The 24,123-nt window shown below is 32.6% G+C and overlaps 1 protein-coding gene across 1 annotated transcript in view; it reads left to right on the top strand.

Annotated features, from left to right (window-relative positions):
* Window positions 1–24,123, top strand: part of LOC114326249 (interleukin-1 receptor accessory protein-like 1) — a 225,961-nt gene that overhangs the window by 161,000 nt on the left and 40,838 nt on the right. The window contains exons 3-4 of the mRNA XM_028274560.2: window positions 4,857–4,952; window positions 5,814–5,925. Coding sequence (XP_028130361.2) covers window positions 4,857–4,952; window positions 5,814–5,925 — 208 coding nt within the window. The remainder of the gene's footprint in view (window positions 1–4,856; window positions 4,953–5,813; window positions 5,926–24,123) is intronic.

The raw sequence follows: 24,123 nt of genomic DNA, 5'->3' as shown, positions 1-24,123 counted from the left end.
TCGTCTATTACCAAAAAGTTAAGAATTTTAAACAAATTTGAGAGATAAATCATAAATTTTGAGTTTTTATAAATATTCATAACTTATGTAAAAATTTACTTAGAACCTTCTTATTACACGGAATGCTGAGACTTCTGGTGCTTAAATCATACCCTAAATGTCAAAGCAATTGATCAAATAGTTTAAAAGTTATTTACTTTGTTTATCCCAAATTAATTTTTTTTGCAACACTATAAGTCAGAAAATGATGAAGTTACAGTAATACTTTGGATAGTTTATGAAAGAAGATTTGCACTATTAATTTAATTAAAAAAAAATGACAAAAAATAATTCTAAATATTGCAAAATTATTTTGCAAGAACATGTGAATTAAAAAACGGGGGGCTAACTTCGTCCCTAATTGTCCTAGGCCAATTGATTTTCTTTCTAAATGTGTATAAAAATTCAGTCTTTCTAAACATGAAAAAATAATTTTTCTACGGGTAACGGTTAAAAAGTTATTCTAATTGTTTATAAGTAAGCAAAAAATCGACATGTTTTTGCAAAATAATTTTACACTGTTTAAAATTACTTTTTGTCGTTTTTTTTTTAAATTAAGTTGATAGTATGAATGTTCTTTCATAAACTGTCCGAAGTATTACTGTAACCTCATAATTTTCTGACTTGTTGCAAAAAAAATGAATTTGGGATAAACAAATTAAATAACTTTTAAACTATTTTACCAATTGCTTTGAAATTTAAAATATAATTTAAGCACTAGAAGTCTCAGCATTCCGTGTAATAAGAAGGTTCTAACTTAATTTTTACATAAGTTATGAACATTTATAAAATCTGAAAATTTATGACTTATTTTGCAATAAGTTTTTTATATGGTTTATGAGTTTCTTACTCTCAAATTTGTTTAAAATGTTTAACTTTTTGGTTATAGACGAAAAAAGCGAAAATTTACCGTTTTTTGATCTTCATTTGTTTATAACTATGTATATCATCAAAATCGGCTGCAGGAAACATATAGGTTATTAATGTAGATGTCCATACTACTCAACAAATTTGGTTTCGGCCTGGAGGGGGATGTGTCACGAGAAAAATGTTATTTCTCTGGACTAAAGATGCAAGGTAAACGTGGTCCCTTAAGCATTCTTATTTTTGTAACACGCATTCTTTGTTTTTCTTTCTTTTTAACTTCTCAACGATCAATCCCACATTATAGTTGGTCTTTTCGGCTCAGTTGCCATCTAGAGTCCAAATAGTGGGGCTTACTCCCAGGGTCAGCAACCCACATTGTGGGACTACGTTGCCGTGATTTATAGTCAAGGAAAAGTTCAAACATCACATAGTGTTTTATACAAAAATGTAACTTTATAATAACTTTACACCATGGGTTTTCACCCAGATCCTTTAAGCAGAACTGATGATGGAATTGTTATTCCCAAAACGTTCTGTGTTGTATATACTTAATTAAATATATTAAATTTTATAAAATTACCTATTCATGAAGATATATAGGGATGGCGGTTGTTGACTGTTGACAAAACACCGGTTTTCTGTTATACCGGTTTTTTTTTTCACCTACGGTTTACCCTGGCGGTTATAACCGGTCAAAAAAACCGGTAATTCCAAAAACCGGTGTTCAGTTTTTTGGTCATAGCCTATACCCAATAGGTCACATTTACATTGCGCTTTAGTTTGCGGTACTCCAGTCAAATCGATACCAGTCCATATCAGTATTAGTCCAGAAAGCCACTGCGCATCCGCTACGAAAAATATTCTGATTCGGATTTTTTGCACAATCTTACTCAAAAAGGACTCCTTTTAACAAATTTGCATGTTGCCAGGACCAAAAGATGGTCAAAAATTTTTTAAACATGTTTTTTTGTTTTTTCCTAAAATTATTTTTTTTGCATGGAAAAAAGTATTTTGGTTCATTCCAAACAGAAAAGGTCTTTAGTGACTTTTCTCTAAAAATAATACACTCACCGGCACAAAATTCCGCCACAAAAAATTTTTGATTAAGTTTGACAATTTATAACTCTATTATTTGTGCTCCGATTTTCAAGATTCTTGCACCAGTTTGTAGGTACATGTATTCATATTGTTTGGTATTATTCCGGTAACAAAAAATTTTGCTTGCATGTCATTGTACAGGGGTGAAAGGAGGCTTTGTATTTTCTCCTAATTTTAAATAATTCTGTGGAAAAATGGAATAACTGATTTTGTTTCATAGTCCTGTCATATTTTCCCGGAGACATCACCAACATTCTCCGAATCTTTTTTCTTGTAAGAGCTGCACCATTTTTTGTAAATAAAAATACTGATTGACTCATACAATTGAGGTTGGATTGATAAGATTAGAATGGCCCGCATGCAGACCAGATCTCAATCATATTGAGCATTTATGGGATGAATAAAAAAGCTATTTGCCGTCATCCTAGACCTCCAGAAAATTTGGTATAATACAGTTATGGCCCTGGTAGAGGAATATCGGGCTATTCCCCAGGCAAGGAAAATATATCTTTATTATATGCTAAACAGATTGCGAGCAGTCGTTGCTGCAAGAGGTGGACATAATAGCTATTGAATTGTTTTGTTTTGTTGTTAAATTTGTTTTGTTAATTTTAGTGCTTTTGATATTTTTAATTAAATAAACCTTCAAAGCAGTGTTTTTAATTACAGCTCTTACAAGAAAAGAGATATTCAGATAATTCAAAAAGCATGACCTTAGTGATACCTCCAGGATAATACAAAAGGAGTATGAAACAAAATCAGCCCTCCAATTTTTCCACAGAATTTTTTAAAGTTATGAGAAAAAACAACGCTTACATTCACCCCCGTATAATGCCATCCAAGCAAAAATTTTTTGTTACCGAAATAATAGCAATTGACATCAATACATGTACCTACAAACTCGTGCAAGAATTTTGAAAATCGAAGTACAAATAATAAAGTTATAGATTGTCAAACTTAATCAAAAATTTTGGGTGGCGGAATTTTGTGCCGGTGAGTGTAGTTTTTGACATATAAGCTATTAAAAAGTGAAAAATTGCTAAATTGGCCATTTTTAACCCTCAAAAACTATGTGAAAAACTGCAAATTTGAATGTTGCCAAGGTAGGTAGATATTCTTTAAACATCAATTGATGAAATCCCGAAGAGTTTTTTGCAATACAATATTCAAAACTCCTTTGTTTTTTAATTGCTAATCAAGCGTGCTCGACACTATTTTCCACCGTTGCATGTGTATACAGTATGGTGCAAATGAAAGGAATAAATTCGTAAACCGGTGACGTTAAGGAAAAATCTCGAAACAGTTCGATTTTTATTTTTAAGTTATATATTGTGGCATATATGGTATACTAGTGACGTCATCCATCTGGACGTGATGACGTAATCGATGATTTTTTTAAATGAGAATAGGGGTCGTGTGCTAGCTCATTTGAAAGGTTCTTCAATTCTCTATTCAGTAATATAAACATTTACATAACTATTTATACAGGGTGTCCAAAAATTTTTTATTAAATTTAATTATTTAACAAAAAAAGAAGAATGTAAGTATGTAATTTGTTTAATTCAAAATACATTTTACTGCTTTCAAAAATCAGAAAACAAAATTAATTTCACAAATAAACATTGCTTTTCGCTTAAATTAAATGTTCAAACTTCCAAGAGGCAGGTGGCTGGCGGGAGCTGGCTTGAACATTGAATTTATTCGAAAAGCAATGTTTATTTGTGAAATAAACATTTTTTAGTTTTCGGGTAACAGTAAAATGTATTTTGAATTAAATAAATTACATACATTCTTCTTTTTTTTTCAAATAATTTAATTAAAAATATTTTTTTGGACACGCTGTATAAATAAGTATGTAAATGTTTATATTACTGAATAGAGAATTGAAGAACCTTTCAAATGAGCTAGCACACGACCCCTATTCTCATTTAAAAAAATCATCGATTACGTCATCACGTCCAGATGGATGACGTCACTAGTATACCATTTATGCCACAATATCATAACTTAAAAATAAAAATCGACCTGTTTCGGGATTTTTCCTTAAAGTCGCCGGTTTACGAAAAAAGGAATTTATTCCTTTCATTTGCACCATACTGTATACACATGCAACGGTGGAAAATAGTGTCGCGCACGCTTGATTATCAATTAAAAAACAAAGGAGTTTTGAATGTTGTATTGCAAAAAACTCTCGGGATTTCATCAATCGATGTTTAAAGAATATCTACCTACCTTGGCAACATTAAAATTTTCAGTTTTTCACATAGTTTTTGAGCGTTAAAAATGGCCAATTTCGCAATTTTTCCTACCTAGAAAAACCTAGAAAAACTTTGATCCATGCAAAAAAAATAATTTTAGGAAAAAAACAAAAAAAAACGTTTAAAAAATTTTTGACCCATTTTTGGTCCTGGCAACATGCAAATTTGTTAAAAGGGGTCCTTTTTGAATAAGATTGTGCAAAAAATCCGAATCAGAATTTTTTTCCTAGCGGATGCGCAGTGGTTTTCTGGACTATATAGAAATCAGACATCAGTGTTGTGAAATCGGTTGCAGTCAGCTTAAAATTTCTGATTTACGAGCGGGGGGCGAAAAAATTTTAAATTTTTTCTCCGAATTCAGTATTTTTCCACTTATCCCGTTTTTCACCGGTTGTTACTTAAAAAAGAGAACTGTATAACAACAAATAAACAACCGGAAAAACTGATTCTTGCAGAGGAAAAAAAACGGTTTCAGATTATAACCGGTAGGTTTTTCCCATCCCTAATGTTAAAACAGGGCATTGCCTATTGTCTAAACTATTATCGATCGTCAATAAATTGTTATCAAAAACTCATTGTATTATTTTGTTACAGATAGAGCACCGGATGATCCACAAATCACATACCTGTCAGAAGATACTGTGTTATCTGTAGGAGATAATCTAAGACTGTTCTGTGAAGCTTTCGTTGGTAAGTTTATTTAACTAATATCAAAATCATACATGGGTTTCCGGGCTTATAGGCATTTGGTCTGTAATTATTTCTTCTTTCCCGTGACAAAACAGCTCAAGAATTGTTAAATATGTACACTAAATTCTGCGCCAACTGAGTTAGATTTACTTTAGAATATGTGTGGAAAGAAATCAAATACATATACAGATAACATATCTGAAAAGGAAGGTTTTTCCTTATGGTTCCAGTATGGTTCCCAATCAAAACATGCAAAAAGTTACTCAGAGTAGCTCAGCACGCCATAGAGCGTTCGCTGTTGGGATTGAAGCTAAGAAATACAGTTTCAAATGTCATTATAAGGGTCAGAACAGAAATTGCAGATGTTGTGGATAGCACATAATATGAAGTGTGTACCGGACATGTCGCCAGAGTGAATGACAATGATAATAGGTGGACTAAACTCATAATGGAATGACATCAGACATAAAGAGGTAGGAGAAGATCTCCAACATGATGGATGAATTAAGGGGATTACAACAAAATGGATTTACATGGAATAAAATCAGAATTGCTATAGGCAGCTGAGTCAGGTCTATGTTTAGCCGAGGACGTGTGATGATGATGAATTTGATGTTCTACTGAGCATCTACATATTATGTTTAATGCAAATAAAATTATGTATCGCTTATGTGATGATTTCGAAATTTCGTAGTGAAAGAGTCGTCCTAATATTGTTTCCTTTTTTTTTAATTCTTTGCTGTGCTGTGGTGAAGACAATTTTCACCATAATTACGTCACTATACGGATGGATAAATAATTTCCTTATAAACTTTTCTAAATAAATAACATGTTAATTAAATTTTTTTCCTTTTTTTGCAGGTCTGGTAGACGTTCCAGACGCACATAGCGAAGTGTATTGGAACAAATTGTACCCAAACAGCACTACATATGATGAGTTGCCATCTCATATTAGACATGCACAAACAGAACAGTAAGTCAAGATGAATATTATATGTTTTCTATATACATTGATGTTAATTAGTGGTTCATCTATATACATAGATGGCAATTAGTTAATTGCTCAAATTACAGAGAAATAACGGTAACTAGTACAATAAGCCGGGTGTACGGGCGCATTCTTAGAAATCTCATTGAGATGGAGTATAGGGAACAAGAAGAAGATCAGGCTGGTTTCCGCGCTGGAAGGACTTGCACAGATAATGTCTTCTGCCTAAAACAATTAATTGAAAAAAATCAGCAACCAATCAACAGACCCATCTCATGTTTGTTGACCTCCGTAAAGCATACGACAGCGTTCCTGTGACTAAATTGTGGAAATCACTATAAGAACCTAACATCAGCTACACTCTAATCAAAGTCTTAAAAAATCTATATGAAAATTCTACATCACAAGTAAAAATTGGCAACACACTATCTAAAAAGTTCATCGTTAACAAGGGTCTGCGCCAGGGCTGCTGTATTTCACCAACTTTGTTCAAGATATATGTTGCAAAAGCACTAAACCAGTGGAAACAAAAATGCCACGGTATGGGTATAGACAAAGTTTTTTTTATATACCTTACAATTTGCTGATGACCAAGTCATCATAGCTAATGATAAAGACGATCTACAGTATATGGCAAGAACACTAAAGGAGGAATATGAACAGTGGGGCTTGAAAATTAATGTGGAAAAAACTAAATACATACCCATAGGAGCTGAGTTATCCAATATCGGACTAGAGGATAATGAAAAAGTCACATCCTGTAGTGAATACACGTACCTGGGAGCAATCTTCGATAGAACGGGAACAGACGATGAGGAAATAAAGAAAAGGGTAACACAAGCTAGAAGAACAATTGGCTACCTAAATGGAGTACTTTGGAGCACCGAAATAGGAATACAGCGAAAATACAATATCTATGAAACACTTATTAAAAGCAGCCTACTTTACGGAGCAGAAACTTGGAGAATAACCGAGAACAACAGGAAAAAATTAGATGCTGTAGGATGTGTTTAGAAGATCGTTAGGTACATCCCGTAGGGATAGAGTTCGAAATGAGGAAGTAAGCCGACGAATTGGAATAGATGGTTACTTAACAACAGACATTGAGAGGAAACAGTTGATTTGGTATGGTCATGTTCAAAGAATGGAAGACACAAGATTGCCCAAAAAGATTATGCAGTGGGTATCACCAAACCGCAAAAAACGAGGAAGACCCAAAAAGACATGGAAAGAAGGGGTAACCAAAGCAATGAGTACAAGGGATCTTAGAGATGGCCAATGGGATGATAGAGGAACGTGGAAGTTAGGCATCGGACAACGTCGGTTCTAAAACCGATACATACATACATAATTAGTGGTAGTCACTCATTCACGTAAACAAAATATATTTTTGAATAAAAAAAACAGTAAAATCCTGTATAAAAGGTGTATTTAAAATCCCTCAAAAGAGCCACATCAAAATCGCATAACTAGTTTTCGACTGGTTTACCAGTCATCATCAGTGCTTACATGCAATGTACATGCTAACCACCAAGATATTGTTTAACAAACATATGTGGGTCAAAGCCCAGTAAAAGTAGTCCGTCAAGGAAACATTGGTTTAAAATGCTACATTAAGCTAGGATGTTTAAAATATTTAGCTAATCTGCCCCAGGTAACATCTGAGCTGTGGATTTGACTTGTTCACATGTTGAAAGTATGACGGCAAGTCATATGACTTGACTTTCAACATGTGAACAAGTCAAATCCACAGCTCAGATATTACCTGGGGCAGATTAGCTAAATATTTTAAACATCCTAGCTTAATGTAGCATTTTAAACCAATGTTTCCTTGACGGACTACTTTTACTGGGTTTTGACCCACATATTTTTGTTAAACAATATCCTGGTGGTTAGCATGTACATTGCATGTAAGCTCTGATGATGACTGGTAAACCAGTCGAAAAGTAGTTATGTGATTTTGATGTGGCCCTTTTGAGCGATTTTAAATATAAATTTTATACAGGATTTTACTGTTTTTTGTATTACATGGTATACAGCGAACTACAGGAAAACTTTTTCCTTGTGGAGTTTTTATATTTTTGAATGTCTAATTGAATTGAAATTTCCCAAATTTAGCTTAATAAGATTAGGTAGTGGTTTATAACATAATGTACATAAACCATTTTCCATCTTTTATTGAATAAAAATACATAAATAGTAACCCAAACTTTCTATTTAAGAGCATAGGCGCAAATATTTTACGGATGTGCCTACTTTTTCTGGTATGGAGATGTAAACGTCAGTTGACAATGACGTTATCAACATTAACTTAGAGATTGCTTTTGAATGTTCTTGGATAACCGTTATTTGTATAATCGATATTAAGTCCGAATAGCTATGCTGATTGCCGACCTCTGTCGCGGAGATGGCACTTAAAAAAGAAGTATAATCGCTTAAATTATTAATTCAGTTAATTAATATGATAATTTTTTTACTCTGTACATATTCAGTGATTACAATAATTTAAAAAACTATACAATAAAAACTAATAATCGAGAAAAGAGAAAAAGTGATAAAGTGATTTTTTTAATAATATATTGTTACTATGGAACGCTTAGATAAATTTTAAACATCTTTAACAAAAAAATACTTGGATTACATAATATATCTTGGTGTATTTTCTGCTTGGATGTTTCATAAATAATAAACAATAAATAACTTTTTATTAATTTCACGACGTAAATCAATTATGTTTCAAATACACTATCAATATTATTTAATAAACAACTCAAAATATTCCTGAAGTCGCAGTCGTGTCAAATATTTAGTAACCTTGTTTGTCACTGTCTTGTCACCACATTCTGTTCGACTGAGTGCGTTGTATAACTAGTCCAGGGTAATAAGGTTTTTTCCATGACACTTGAACAGCCAGGGTACTGAAGCGTTTTTTCGACAGGTGATACCTATAAGAGCAAATTGTAACTATTTCCTGCGTAGGATCTGGCGGCCATTTTTATTTATAAACAATTAAGTGTCAAAAAATGGCACTTTTCACTTTTTTTTTCAAATCAATGGAAAACAGGGAAACTTATGGTTTTTTTAGTACAAATATCTTCAAGATTATGGAAAAAGCTTTAAAATGACGTATTACAAAGTTTGATATGCTCATGTATTGTTAATATAATTGCGAAAAAAGGTCGGAATTGCAAAAAAAATATTTTCGCAATAACTGTTGTAAAAATTAGTGTACAGCTTTGAAATTTTTGTCATATAAGGGTTCTTTGGTGCTTAATATGTGATAAAAGTTTCAAAGCGATGCATTCAATTGTTTAAATTTTATTCAAATTGTTTATCCCAGAGAGCATTTTTTTGCAATAACATAAGTCAGAAGAAAATGTCGTTAGAACCATTCCACAGGTGTCAAATGAAAGAGCAGGAGCTATATTTTCAACTTGGTTTAAAAAAAGCGAATAAAAAATGCACTTATTAGTAATAAATAATTATGCAAAAGTATCATAAATCTTTCCTTATAAACTTTTAATTTTTTTATATAAGAAATTATACATATTACTTACAATTTTTTATCAATAATGATATAGATAACATTACTTGGTAGTTGTGCACTTAAAACAGGGTAAAAAAGTTATTTTTTATTGGAAAAGGTTATTCAAAAAGTTTATAAAGAAAAATTGACGATACATTTGCATAATTATTTACATATTACTAATAAATGCATTTTTTATTCACTTTTTTAAACTATGTTGAAAATGTAGCTCATGCTCTTTCATTTGACACCTGTGGAATGGTTCTAGGTAATTTTTTTCTGACTTATGTTATTGCAAAAAAATGCTCTCTGGGATAAACAATTTGAATAAAATTTAAACAATTGAATGAATCGGTTTGAAATTTTTCTCACATATTAAGCACCAAAGAACCCTCATTTGACAAAATTTCAAATCTGTACACTAATTTTTACAACAGTTATTGAGAAAATATTTTTTTTGCAATTCCGACCTTTTTTCGCAATTATATTAACAATAAATGAGTATGTATATCAAACTTTGTAATACGTCATTTTAAAGCTTTTTCCATAATGGCGAAGATATTTGTACTAAAAAAATCATAAGTTTCACTATTTTCCGTTGATTTGAAAAAAGGGGGAAAGTGCCATTTTTGACAGTTAATTGTTTATAAATAAAAATGGCCGCCAGATCCTACGCAGGAAATAGTTATAATTTGTTCCTATAGGTATTACCTGTCGAAAAAACGCTTCAGTCCCCTGGCTGCTGAAGTGTCACGAACAGGGTATATTTTTGTCTTATTACCCTGGCCTAAACAAAGATAGCGAATGTTCGATTTGGAAAATATCACCACGGACATGCTGTTCATTTTTTTCAAATCCTGATAAAACTAATAAATATAGAAGTTTATCGTCATCTTTCGTTCTTGTTTCAGTTTTAAATTGTTTATAACTCGAAAATGATCAACGAAAATGAGAAACATTACAAAAGACCTTTTTTGTTTAGAATGATCCAAAAAATCTGAAATAATATCTGCCCTAATTTAGGAAAAAAAGTCACTTTTTAATTATTAATTAATTATAGTCAAACCAAAATTAGATCGGACACCCCTTGTTTTTTTTTATATTGTTAACACACTAAATTATACATCCAATAATAATTTTTATCCAATAAACAGCTCGGTGCCGATCAGTCTTATATTGGATCCTCTACTACTACTACTATATAGCATTTTCACAAAATCTAATATTGCAAAATATCAGGATGAGAACTCTCTATTTCCCTGTATACTTACTACAATACTTTATATTTTGCAATAGCAAAAATTACATTAACTTCACTCTAACATTGCTGGCGTGATGCGAATATTGGATATTGGACAAAGACGCTGTTTGATGGATTTCTGGATTTCTATTGTAGAATAGATTTATTTGTTCGGAGAATAGTCCAGGGCCCATCTGTTTTGAGATCGACGTTGAGAGGTGACTCAAATTTTTTTGCAGAAATTGTTTGAAGATAACTCAAATAATAATATTTGAGTCATCCTCCCTCTCAAAAAGGTCCGGAACATTTAGTATGGTATAGTTAGACCCAAACCCAGACATCCAAATTGAAAGTTGTCCTCCAACACCAAATTGTTCTATATGGTCCACATAATGTTCAGAAAAAAGTCACACAATTTGGAGCGTCGGGTTTGGGGGGGGGGGGGGGGGAAATCTGCAAATTCGTAGTTTTTTACGTCTTTCGTCAATATTTCTAAAACTAAGCGGTTTAGCATGAACAACCCTCTACACAAAATTGTTATACATTAAATTTGAAATAAAAAAGGCCCATGCATAACCCTTCTAAAATAAACGGTTTCAAAGTTACGGAGGTTGTATAGTATAATTGGTCCAAAAAAAGGCCTAACCCAGACATCCAAAGTAAAAGTTTTCCTTCAACACCAAATTGTTCTATATGGTCCACATATTGTTCAGTAAAAAGTTACACTATTTTGAGCGTCCGGTTTGGGGGGGAGATGGGGAAGAAGTCGGTAAATTAGTAGTTTTTTTATATTTTTCGTCAATATTTCTAAAACTATGCTTTAACGTAAGGAATGTTCTATAGAAAAATGTTCTACATGAAATTTAAAACAAACAAGGTTCGATACATAATTGTTATAAAATCAACGGTTTCAGAGTTACGGAGGGTGAAAAGTGGAGGTTTTCGATACTTTTTGTATTTATCGATTTCTCCCCCCTCTCCCCCCAAACCCTACGCTCAAAATGGTGTGACTTTTTTCTGAACATTATGTGGACCATATAGAACAATTTGGTGTTGGAGGATAACTTTCACTTTGGATGTCTGGGTTTTTGGTATAGTTATATCATAAATATTGCCCAAAAAATATAAAAAGTATCGAAAACCTCGACTTTTCACCCTTCGTAACTCTGGAACCCTTGATTTTATAACAATTATGTATAGAACATTTTTTGTTTTGAATTTCATGTAGAATATTTTTGTATATAACATTGTTTACGCTAAAGCATAGTTTTAGAAATATTGACGAAAAACGGACAAAAACTACTAATTTACCAGCTTCTCTCCCATCTCCCTCCCAAACCGGACGCTCAAAATGGTGTAACTTTTTACTGAACAATATGTGGACCATATATAACATTTTGGTGTTGGAGGAAAACTTTTACTTTGGATGTTTGGGTTAGGCCTTTTTTTGGACCAGTTATACTATACTACCTCCGTAACTTTGGAACCATTCATTTTAGAAAGAATATGCATAGAGCCTTTTTTATTTCAAATTTAATGTAGAACAATTTTGTATAGAGGGTTGTTCATGATAAACCGCATAGTTTTGGAAACCGACGCTCAAAATGGTGTGACTTTTTTCTGGACATTGTGTGGACCATATAGAACAATTTGGTGTTGAAGGATAACTTTCACTTTGGATGTCTGGGTTATGCCATCTTTTGAATCAACTATACTATACTAATTGTTTAAATAATTAAAATGTCAAAAAATGAAGGAAAAATTCGATTTTTTTCTTCGTTTTTTGATTATAACTTTAAAAGTATTCATTTCCCAGAAAAGATGTACTGACATAAAAGTTGCGTAATTAAATTTTCTACAATATAGAATTAGTTAAAAGTTGAAAAAATAGTCACCCTTGTTGCAAAATAGCAATAATTGCGAAAAAAAACCATACAAAAACAAGTATTTGCCTTTTACGTTTTTCAACCATTTATGCTGCACTCATGACCTTCATATTTCACCCAGAAAAACTTTATGATACAGTAAAACAATACTGTAAGTTTCATTAAGATCGGTTCAACAGATTTTGCAAAATAAATTTTGCAATCCAGCTTTCGCAAAAACAATTCATTTTTTCAAAATGTTACAGGACTGAAAATAAAGCAGATAGCAAGTCGCAATTTTTTTTGCGTATAGAAGTGTACTGTACCTTTCATTTGCAATTTGCAAAATTAAAATCGATTAACTACCACGGCGTCAGGAATTTTTTTAAATAAACATTAATTATTGGTGCTACGCGCAGGACAGCGGTGTTCGATTCACATGGAGTTGATTTCCACCAAAATTTCTTCCAATCTTCATCTAATATATTATTTTCTTACTCTATATTTTGTAGTATTTTAATATTTTAATTCCACAAAAATCAAACTAATTTTATTATTGTTTGTGAAATATTGTTTAAACAATTGTATATGTTTAAAAATAATAAACTTTTATTCTCAAGTTAAAATATATTATGAACAAAGAAAGTTTTTGCTAAAAAAATGTGATTTCAAAGGATAGAGTATGGATTTTTATTTTGCAATAAACAAATTTATTTATTTATATCGAAATGTAATAAAAATTAAAATGTATCAATAATTATCAAAGGTCATTGAAATGCCCAATCAGAGTAAACTATCCGGTGTCCTGCGCGCAACACCAATAATTAATGTTTATTTTAAAAAAATTCCTGACGCCGTGGTGGTTAATCGATTTTAGTTTTGCAAATCGCAAATGAAAGGTACGGTACACTTCTATAAGCAAAAAAAAATTCAACTTGCTATCTGCTTTATTTTCAGTCCTGTAACAATTTGAAAAAATGAATTTTTTTTGCGAAAGCTGGATTGCAAAATTTATTTTGCAAAATCTATTGAACCGATCTTAATGAAATTTACAGTATTGTTTAACTGTATCATATAGTTCTTCTGGGTGAAACTTGAAGGTCCTAAGTTTAGCATAAATGGTTGAAAAACGTAAAATGCGAATACTTGTTTTTGTATAGTTTTTTCCCAATTATTGCTATTTTGCAACAAGGGTGACTATTTTTTAAATTTTCAACCAACTCTATATTGTAGGAAATTTAATTACACAACTTTTATGTCAATACAACTTTTCCCGGAAATGAATACTCTTAAACTTATAATAAAAAAACTAAGAAAAAAATCGAATTTTTCCTTCATTTTTTGAGATTTTGATTATTTAAACAATGTTCCGGACCTTTTTGAGAGGGAGGATAACTCAAATATTATTATTTGAGTTATTTTCAAGCAATTTCTGCAAAAAAATTTGAGTCACCTCTCAACGTCCAAATGTACTAATATTTTTACAGATGCGCCCTGGTCTAGAATTATTTGTGACTATGATAGATAGATTCTGAAATATATTGAACTGAATTGAGTCAGCGTTACATCATTTGTGATTTATTATAGTTATATGTAGTAAATTCATTTGAGGCAGAATAAGAATAATTATTTGTGGAAAAGAACAATAAAAGGTTAAAATGAACTTTCTTTTTAGTAAAAGTCCGCTACTTCAAAACGAGCCTTTATTAAAATTGCTAAATCGAAAAATAAATGTTTCCTCCCAAAGAACAATAATTTACAAAGTAACCTCTTCATAAGCGAGTAAAACCACCTGGTACTTGTTCAGTGTCTGTGTGTGCGTAAGTTCGGACGAAGAAAAACTCCCATAATTACCTGTAATTGGTAAGAATTCCGGTACGAAACGGTTGAAATGACAATCGGCGGTGACAAAAAAACACGATTAAGGAAATAAAACATGGTGTAGACCGGTTGTAAAAGTCAATCGTGAGAACTGCACTCGGGCACACTTACTATTCTATTCAGGGGTGGCGTTCAAGTTCCACATTATGGTGTAGGGGAGCCCAAGCGGGGATTTTTGCAGTTACTCGAGCGCGTCAGATTATCACATGGGGAGAAACCTTGTACCCTGAAAATGTAGCTCTACCATATTATATTGGCTCTTAATACAGGGGAGTTCGTTAAGGGGGTCCGAAAAAAATTACTTTCCTTAGAAAAACTCAAAATCGTCAGATTAAGATAGGGTAAGTTAAGTACATGCAAAACAGTGTCTATTTAAAAAATCTGACGATTTGAGCGGGGCGTAAGAAAATGAACGAGTCACAAAGTTTTCCAAAAAAAGCGAATATTTCGCGAAATGAACGACAGATCGAAAAACTAAAAAATACGTGTTCAATATTTTTCAAAAATCTATCTAATGATACATGATACCAAACACGACCCCCCACTTAGACGGGTGGGGGGTGAATTTAAAATTTTAAATACGAACCCCGCGATATTTCGAACATTCGCTAAACTTAACTTTTTTGGTTTTAGGACCTACTCTTCACAACCCAATAGGTCCCCATAAGTTATGGGCCATAACGCTCGAGTAACTGCAAAAGCATACTTTCCCCCCATACTATTAACCTTATTGATATTTAAAATTATAAACGAACTTTTATTATAAATCACATGGGAAGTCACACCAGAATTGTAAATTTTTAAAAATAATGTCAAGGCATTTAAGTATTATTCAACAAACTTCATCCCTATTGCACTGTTATTTGTTATTTATTAATATTTAGTGTTTTAAAAAATCCACAAGGAAATAATTTTCCTGTAGTTAGCTGTATACTACATATATTAATCATAATAGTTATTTATGAAACAGTTTGTGAAGTATGCTTTTTGCGAACGCACGCGATATTTAGAGCACGAGCGACAGCGGTTCGTGAAGTATGCTTTTTGCGAACTTACGCGATGTATAGCACTCGCTCCGTTGTCGCTCGTGCTCTAAAAATCGCGTGCGTTCGCAAAAAGCATACTTCACGAACTGTTTCATAAATAACTATTATTGAAAATCCTTTATAAATGGTATATAATTTTATTAAAATCCCTTCAAGGGCTACATCAAATCATAGAACGTTTTCGATATAAAAATATCATCATCAGTGCTAGTACAGGTTAATCACATGCTCACCAACCAAAAAAATACTTGGGTATAAACATTTTAAAAGTTATGAAAATGTGTTAAATTTACATTATTAATAATTAAAATTCCAAACGATGGATGAAATTGTTAAAGATCCCTTAGGCATCGTTTGACTCCCCCCATACCACATGGGTTACTGATCGGATGGATGTCCTTACATTAGGGAGGTTTCCAAATCAACTTTTGTTTAGCTAACGAAATTTTAAATCTTTTTGTATAAGTACTTAGAGATTCATCCATAATGTTGTAATACGTAATAAAATTGATTTAAAATAACGATGAGTCAATACCAGATTGACACATGGATGGGGAGAGAAAAAATAGTCAAAATAATAAACAAGAGTCGAAGCAGTGAAGAAAAATAACAAGAATAAAAAAATTGGGCCGAACAAGATCGAGAATATTAAAAACTAGGAGGAATTAAAAAAGGAAATATACTCCGTTTGCCGTTCTGTCACAATATTTGTGCTATCAAGGATTTCCAAATCGAGAATAATATATTTAGGCACCTTAACAGAAAGGTTAAAGAGAGTAACAAAGGGACACCAAAAAAATGAGATGAAGAAAGGAATAAAAATAATAATTGTGTATCCAACACCACTTCGGTTATAAGAAATTTCGAGAAAGAAAAAGGAACAAAACCATTTCTTGTATTTTTTTAAATCTACTTGAAATATTAATAATTTTATATTAGATTTTTCATTCTCTAGAATTTTGCAAAATTCTCACAGAAATTCTGCAAAATTCTCATAGACAAATATGTCAATATGTTTTATCAGAAAATATATCTATCATTTTATTATTTTGTAGTATTCGAATTCAAAGCAATATAATTCCGCGAAAACTCAATAAATATGCTCATATAGAAATCACGTTTCTCTATCATACGTAGCCTGAAGATATTTCCATACCTGCAGTTTCTTATTGGGGAATATTTATTAGGTATTAGAAAAACCACTCTGAAAAAATAGCATGTTTTAGCATATTTTAAAAAATAGTTTTTATATAACCATATCGTCGCTGATTTGCAAAAAGGTGCCAAGTGACATTTTATTCAAATGAGGGGTTATATACAAAAATTACAGGTACGAAGGTTCTAGCTATTCTGTAAAAAGGGGTCAAGTGTATTACTTACAAACATAGGGAATATTTTCGTTTTTAAACGTAAAAATTAGTTTACATATTTATTTTCGATTAATTTACAACTAGAGCAAATGATCTCTAACTTACAGAGCTGTGTTATCTAATTGTTTTATCGGTTTATTTTCAGTAGTAATAACCCAAGGACATTGATAATTGTTCGAAAAAATTTTATAACAGATTTCGAAAGCTTGTTGCTTGGAAACAGACCGACGCCGTAGGCGGAGGTCTGTTGCCTGTAAGCAACAAGCTTGAGAAAGTTGTTAAAAATTTTTTGAGCATTTATCAATGTTCGAGGGTTATTCGGATAGAAAAATTTTTGCTGGTTATGAAAAAAAAAATACAGAGCAGAAACAATTTATTTAAATGTGCAATTAACAAAGGAACAATTAGAAAAATTAAATGAAGATCCAGACATGTTAGTTTCTATAACTGATGAAGATGTATTTTGAAAGACATTTTGAAATATTGAATATTTGAAATGTCAAAATCGAAATGAAACGAAATGTAGGTATCCATAGCTACATGATTGAGTGAAAACAGCCCACGGGATCTGTTTTCAGTATAATGTTGGTTTTATTGGTTGTATTCAATCATATGACCACAAATTAATTGATTTCATTGGATTTCTAATTGAGCAAAAAATTTTCAATAAAAGCCTTTATTCTCGTAACCATAACAAGTTTTTTCAAAATAAATAAATATTGAAAATCCACAAGGAAAAATTTCCTGTATGGGTGATTCGCCAAAATAGACTACAATTTCGAGGTAGAGAAATTTAATTTAAAACATGGTTTAGAATTAGTTCATTTTTGAATATTTTTTATAAAATGAGCTATTCAACTTAGCCATGATACCAGCAGAGATCATTTTTAAATATTTTCCGAAAAACGGAAATGCTGTGACTTCGGAGTTGACAAGTGTCCACGGTATTGACGTAATTCTCTGTTAATTGAAATTTATGATCGTAACAATTAAATAAAATCTGGTATGTAATAAAACTATACAAAACACTTCCATTTTGATATAAATTACTACAGAAAAACATGAAAAATAGGTAAAATATCAATTGCGTCGGAGTTGATTTAGACCGGCCTTCGTGTTGACAAAATTTTCCAATATGTAGCCGTGTCTTTTCCGTTCATCATTCTCTTTGCCTTATCCCTATGCGGGGTCGGCTTCCCTAATTGCATTTCTCCACACAATTCTGTCTTGGGTCATATCAATGTTAATCCCCTTTACCAACATGTCCTGCCTTATCGCCTCCCCCCAGGTCTTCTTTGGTCTTCCTCTCCTACTCCTTCCAGGAATCTGCACTTCAGCTATTCTTCGTATTGGGTGATTAACGTCTCGACGTTGAACATGACCAAACCATCTTAACCTATGCTCTCTCATTTTGGCATCAATTGGTGCCACACCTAGACTTCCCCTAATATACTCATTTCTAATTTTATCCTTCTTTGTCACTCCACTCATCCATCTAAGCATTCTCATTTCCGCCACATGCATTCGTTGTTCCTCTTTCTTTTTCACTGCCCAACATTCAGTTCCGTACATCATAGCCGGTCTTATGGCTGTTTTATAGAATTTTCCCTTCAGCTTCATTGGAATTTTTCTGTCACACAACACACCACTCGCTTCTTTCCACTTCATCCATCCAGCCCTAATTCTACTGCATGCATCTCCATCTATTTCTCCATTACTCTGTAATACCGATCCTAGGTACTTAAAACTATTGCTTTTCACAATCATTTCACCATCCAAAGATACCATTTTATTTGTAGTAGCTCCATCTTTAAATGAACATTCCAAATACTCTGTTTTTGTCCTACTAAGTTTTAAACCTTTTTCCTCCAGAGCTTGTCTCCACTGTTCCAGTTTTTGTTCTAGGTCTCTTTCACTATTTCCTACTAACACGACATCATCAGCATACATTAAGCACCATGGAATGTTACCCTGTAGTTTCGTTGTTATCTGGTCCACAACTAATGAGAATAAATACGGACTAAGCACAGAACCTTGGTGCAATCCTACTTTCACATGAAATTTATCAGTCTCTCCCACACCTGTCCTAACACTAGTCGTTACTCCCTCATACATATCCCTCACAATCTTTACATATTCACCAGGGACTCCTTTCTTATTGAGTGCCCACCACAGAATCTCTCGAGGAACTCTATCATATGCTTTCTCAAGATCAATGAATACCATATGAGCGTTTGTTTCTTTACTCCTGTATTTTTCCATCAATTGCCTTATAATGAAAATTGCATCTGTTGTTGATCTACCCTGCATAAAGCCAAATTGATTCTCGGATATTTCGGTCTCTTCACGTATCCGTCTGTCAATTACTCTTTCCCATATTTTCATGGTGTGGCTAAGCAGTTTTATAGCCCTGTAGTTTGTACATTGTTGTATATCTCCCTTGTTTTTGTAAACAGGTACCAGTATACTGCTTCTCCATTCGTCTGGCATTTGTCCGACTTCCATAATTCTATTAAATAGACCTGCTAGCCACCTTGTTCCTGTCTCTCCCAATGCTCTCCATACTTCCCCAGGAATATCATCTGGTCCTACCGCTTTTCCTTTCTTTATTTTTTGAAGCGCTTGAGCCACTTCCTCGTTGGTTATTTTGGTGACCATTGCTGCTACTGTCTCCGTTGGCTCTACAGGCTGTCTGTCAAATTCTTCATTTAATAAGCTGTCAAAGTACTTTCTCCATCTCTTTTTGACTTCCCTTTCGTGAACTAGTATTTTATTATTTTCATCTCGGATACATCTAATCTGATTAAAATCTTTTGCTTTCTTTGCTCTCTGTTTGGCTATTTTCCGTTTGGAAAAGCCGTGTCTTTTCCGTTAAACTTCAAAAATCTAATCTGCTTTTGAACACAATCTTGGCATTTCCTTTCTACACATTCTTCTGTCTCTTCTCCATTTTCTCCATGTCAACATAATTATTTGTTATCCGCTTCCACACATGAGCTCCATGTTTTCACATAATGTGCCTACATAGACAGCAGATGTCTCTTTTATCAACATTAGAGAAGACTACCCAAAATGGTATATTCTTACAGAAATAAGCATAGCTGGATAAAAAATTACTTTCTTTCATAAAATCTTTATTTAACGATTTTGGGGGCTTTCGCCTTCATTTTTCCGTCGTACTCCAGTGTATACGAGCCATTTTCTACAAAAAGAAGATAATTACCAAACTGACCGAAACATCTTGACAGCTTACCTAGTAACCCTTTTCCTATATCAGACTAAATTTAAATTGTATTTTTTTAGTTTAAGAATGACCATTCACACACTTTAAACAACTTCGAGGCACGTTCGTCAACTCCGAGGAACGACTGGGCTTCGGAGTTGATTGCTTCGGTGTTGATGATTTCATACAGTTTTAATTCTACTTTCTACAAAATATTAAAAATAATTCTGCTTTATTCATCGTGTGTCAAAAAAACTTTATAGCGCATACTTAGAAGAAAAACATATTAAAAAATTAGCAAAATTAAGCTTTTACGAAGGCTTCGGTGTTGACTGTATAAAAACATACGCTTAGCTTAAGACACCTTGAAAAATTTTCTATCGCTTAACGATATTATGTTCGTCCACGTTCTTCCACAATTTGGGTTAGACTGAAGCGTTCCTCTCTTTTCAAGCTGCCTGCCATACAGTATAGTGCAGTTTGGCCTAAATTTTCATATATTTTCATGAGGCCTCGGTGTTGATGCACAAAGTTGGTTACAGTTTTTAGTAGTAGATTTTTATGGTTTAATTTTAAAAATGAAAATTATTAATTTGACAGTCTTAAATTACATTGGGTTTTTAATTAATTATTGATAAAATAATCTGCACTTTTGTAACTTTTCAGTGTGTAATACTATAAAACAGATCAAAAACCAAGGTGGGTTACAGCCTCGGAGTTGATATTTTGACATTAAAATTGCAGAGAATGCTTGTAAAAATACTTTTTTTTAAATTAATGTTAAGTGGCGTACATTCATCTATTGTATAACTTAGCTTTGGCAACACAATTTGAAACACAGTATGTAAAGGATTTAAGAAAAAAGCGGGTTACACAATATGCCGCTTATTTTGGCGAACCACCCGTATACCATTAATTACAAGTAAAATTTAATTAAAAAATTTTTGTCTTGGTAAAAGGTATATTAGTTTAAAAAGCCCCTATAGGGCTACAAACATGGAAACAAAACGTTTTCGCTCTGTAACAAGATCATCAGTGTTACATGGTGAGCCAACCAAAAAATACAAAGGTGGATAAAATTCCTATGGCTACGGCCCTAGGGCAACATATGACTCCCACACGTGGTAAGTGGGTCAATAGGTAACAATTAGGTCATTCTGTTACAAATAAATATTGGTTTGAAATACATGGTGATTCCATATAATAGCTACTTTACACGATGCAACTAATTGCGCAATTAATTGCACAATTTCTTGCAGCAATAGAAATTGCATCGTGTCATACGCGAATTGCACAGAAAAGCTGCAACTTCTTACAGCAATTTCTTGCTGCAAGAAGTTGCAGCTAAATAGAACATGTCCTATTTTTCATGCAATTTTTTCTACAATTTGGTTATATTTTTAGTGACTTTTAAGGCTACACTGTTTGTTTTTACTACATTGACATTCTGTCATCCTAAATTTCAAACTAAACAATTTTTTAACAAAACTAGATCAACTTTTTACCAATTTCACGCTGCACAGATAACATTATTCTGGTGGATAACTTTAATTCTGAACATAGGGATTAAAAAAACTTTTCTATTTGTATTTATTACAACTTGTTTCCTTTTGTAAATGAATAAATAGGTATACTGTATACTTGCATTAGGTATTAAGTGATTTTGTTATAATAGGTACATATTATTATAATTTTCTCAAATTATAATCTAACAATTTTAATCTAACATCTGAACTCTACTCAAAAAATTACATTTAATTTAAAAAACAACATAACCTAAAATTTATGCTATTTTGTCAAAGTTTCTGTCTATTTCATGTCAGTTTATGCAATTGCTTGCACCGTGTAATCACTTTATTGCAGAAAATTAGTTGCAACTTATTGCACAAGTTCTTGCGCAATTAATTGCGCAATTACTTGCATCGTGTAAAGTGGCTATAAGTTTGGTTGTGTGTACATATTGGTAGGGGAGCAAAGTATGCTAAATGTGCAGTCACTCGAGCGCTTTGGGGACCTATTGGGTTGTGAAGAGTAGGTCCTAAAACCAAAAAAAGTTAAGTAAAGTTTTCCATTTTAGTGGGCGCTTGCCATTGGTTAATTTAATTTTTCATTTCCAACAATCGTTTTTTCCGATTTTGACGCCATCTATCCATAATTCGAAAAAATGTTTCTAATAAAAGTTACTTATTTTTACGTAAGGAATCCAAATCTGCAATAAAAACAGGGGCTCCTATTTAAGATTTCAAAGTAACCCCCCACCCCACTCCCGTGGGGGGTTGTGTTTGGTGCCATCCGATAGATTTTTCAAAAATATTGAATAAGTGTATTTTACAGTTTTTCGATCTGATGTTCATTTCGCGAAATATCGCGGGATTCGTATTTAAAATATTAAATTTACCCCCCACCCCTCTCCGTGGGAAGTCGTGTTTGGTATCATTCGATAGATTTTTAAAAAATATTGAGTACATATGTTTTAGTTTTTCGATACGTCATTAATTTCGCGAAATATACGTTTTTTTCTTGTGAAACTTTGGGGCTCACCCATTTCCTTACGCCCGGCTCAAATCGTCAGATTTTTGAAATATACACTCTTTTGCATGTACTTAACTTACCTTATCTTAATCTGACAATTTCGAGTTTTTTTAAGGATAGATTTTTTTTTTTCGGGCCCCTCTTAACGAACTCCCCTGTGTTAAGAGCCAATATATGGTAGAGGTACATCTGCAGTGTGTCAGGTTTCTCCCCATATGATAATCTGACGCGCTCGAGTAACTGCAAAAATCCCCGCTTGGGCTCCCCTACCATATGTATAACTTCAAAAACTTTATGCGCGGATTAAATTTAAAATGTTTATTAAAAGAAGTTAAATATATAGATGGAGGCGTGAATGTTTCAGTCGATTGATATATTGTTACGAAATATTAAATATTCGTATGTTGTAATTCATTCCTGGATTAAAATCCTATAAAGCTTGTTTTTGCCTTAGGTGAAAATTCTTCAAGAGTGCGTTACTGTATTGTTGATCTTCTACTTCTTTTATTGGTGTCGCCGCCGTCTTTGTCTCGTTTTGTAGGTTGGTTTCCTTTGCAACTTTGCACAAACATTTATTTGTTCCTTGGTGGCTCTTTGGATGGTAATTATAATGAGTGCAACTACTTATACACGGTGGGTTAAACAAGGATGTGAAAGTGGATGACCTGCGGCGATATTTTATGTTTATTTTCAGTATTGTTTTAGTACCGAGATGTGCAGTGTTTAACAAGTAAAAGTATAATTTATGTAATTTTAATGTATTCCATTCCAAGAACATTTTAATAAAAATGAATATGAAGGTTGTTACCAATATCTTGAATATCGATCAAATCGATAAAAATACATATTATTTTATTATTTTATGTAGATTTTAGGTCGATTTGGCATGTTGTCCCAGAATATGCAGTTTTCTTTTGTGAAAGGCTGGGTTCTTTTCTAATGCCTCATTACAGTTGCTGAATTGTTGCTGAATGGTTTTCACATATACTAATGTATTTTGATATATGTAATATGTATTTAAGAAAACACATCAGCGCCATCAATATTACTTTGGGAGATAGTATCTATTACACCCTTTTCGAAAGTTCTGCGAAACTTTGGCAACAGTGCGTCGGCGGTATTGGATAATATCTAAGATGGAGGCTCAATATTGTGACAATATACTCATAGGTGTGCTAAATGGAAGTAATAGAAAACAATATTTTTATTAGTAAATAAATATTTATAAAAATAAATCAAAATAAAATAAACGGAGCTCTACTTATAAGTTTTGCTATAAACGTATATCTAACAATAAAACACTGAAAACGTTTGTTTTCTATACTTCCACAAAATTTATTACAACTAAGTGACTACAGCTGTTTCGGCAGAGTGCCTTTCTCAAGTGATATAGTTTACAATGTGTTTGCCTTTTTAAGTCTTTAACTGAAGAGGTTGAGGAGTGGGGAGCTGTTTGTCTCAAGTTGGTTATTCAGAATTATATCTGCATTTTTCCATTTA

Source organism: Diabrotica virgifera, chromosome 7 (genome assembly GCF_917563875.1).
Source record: "Diabrotica virgifera virgifera chromosome 7, PGI_DIABVI_V3a".
Lineage (NCBI taxonomy): Eukaryota > Metazoa > Arthropoda > Insecta > Coleoptera > Chrysomelidae > Diabrotica > Diabrotica virgifera.
Note: the sequence above shows the minus strand (reverse complement) of the source record. Positions and strands in the feature narration are given on the sequence as shown.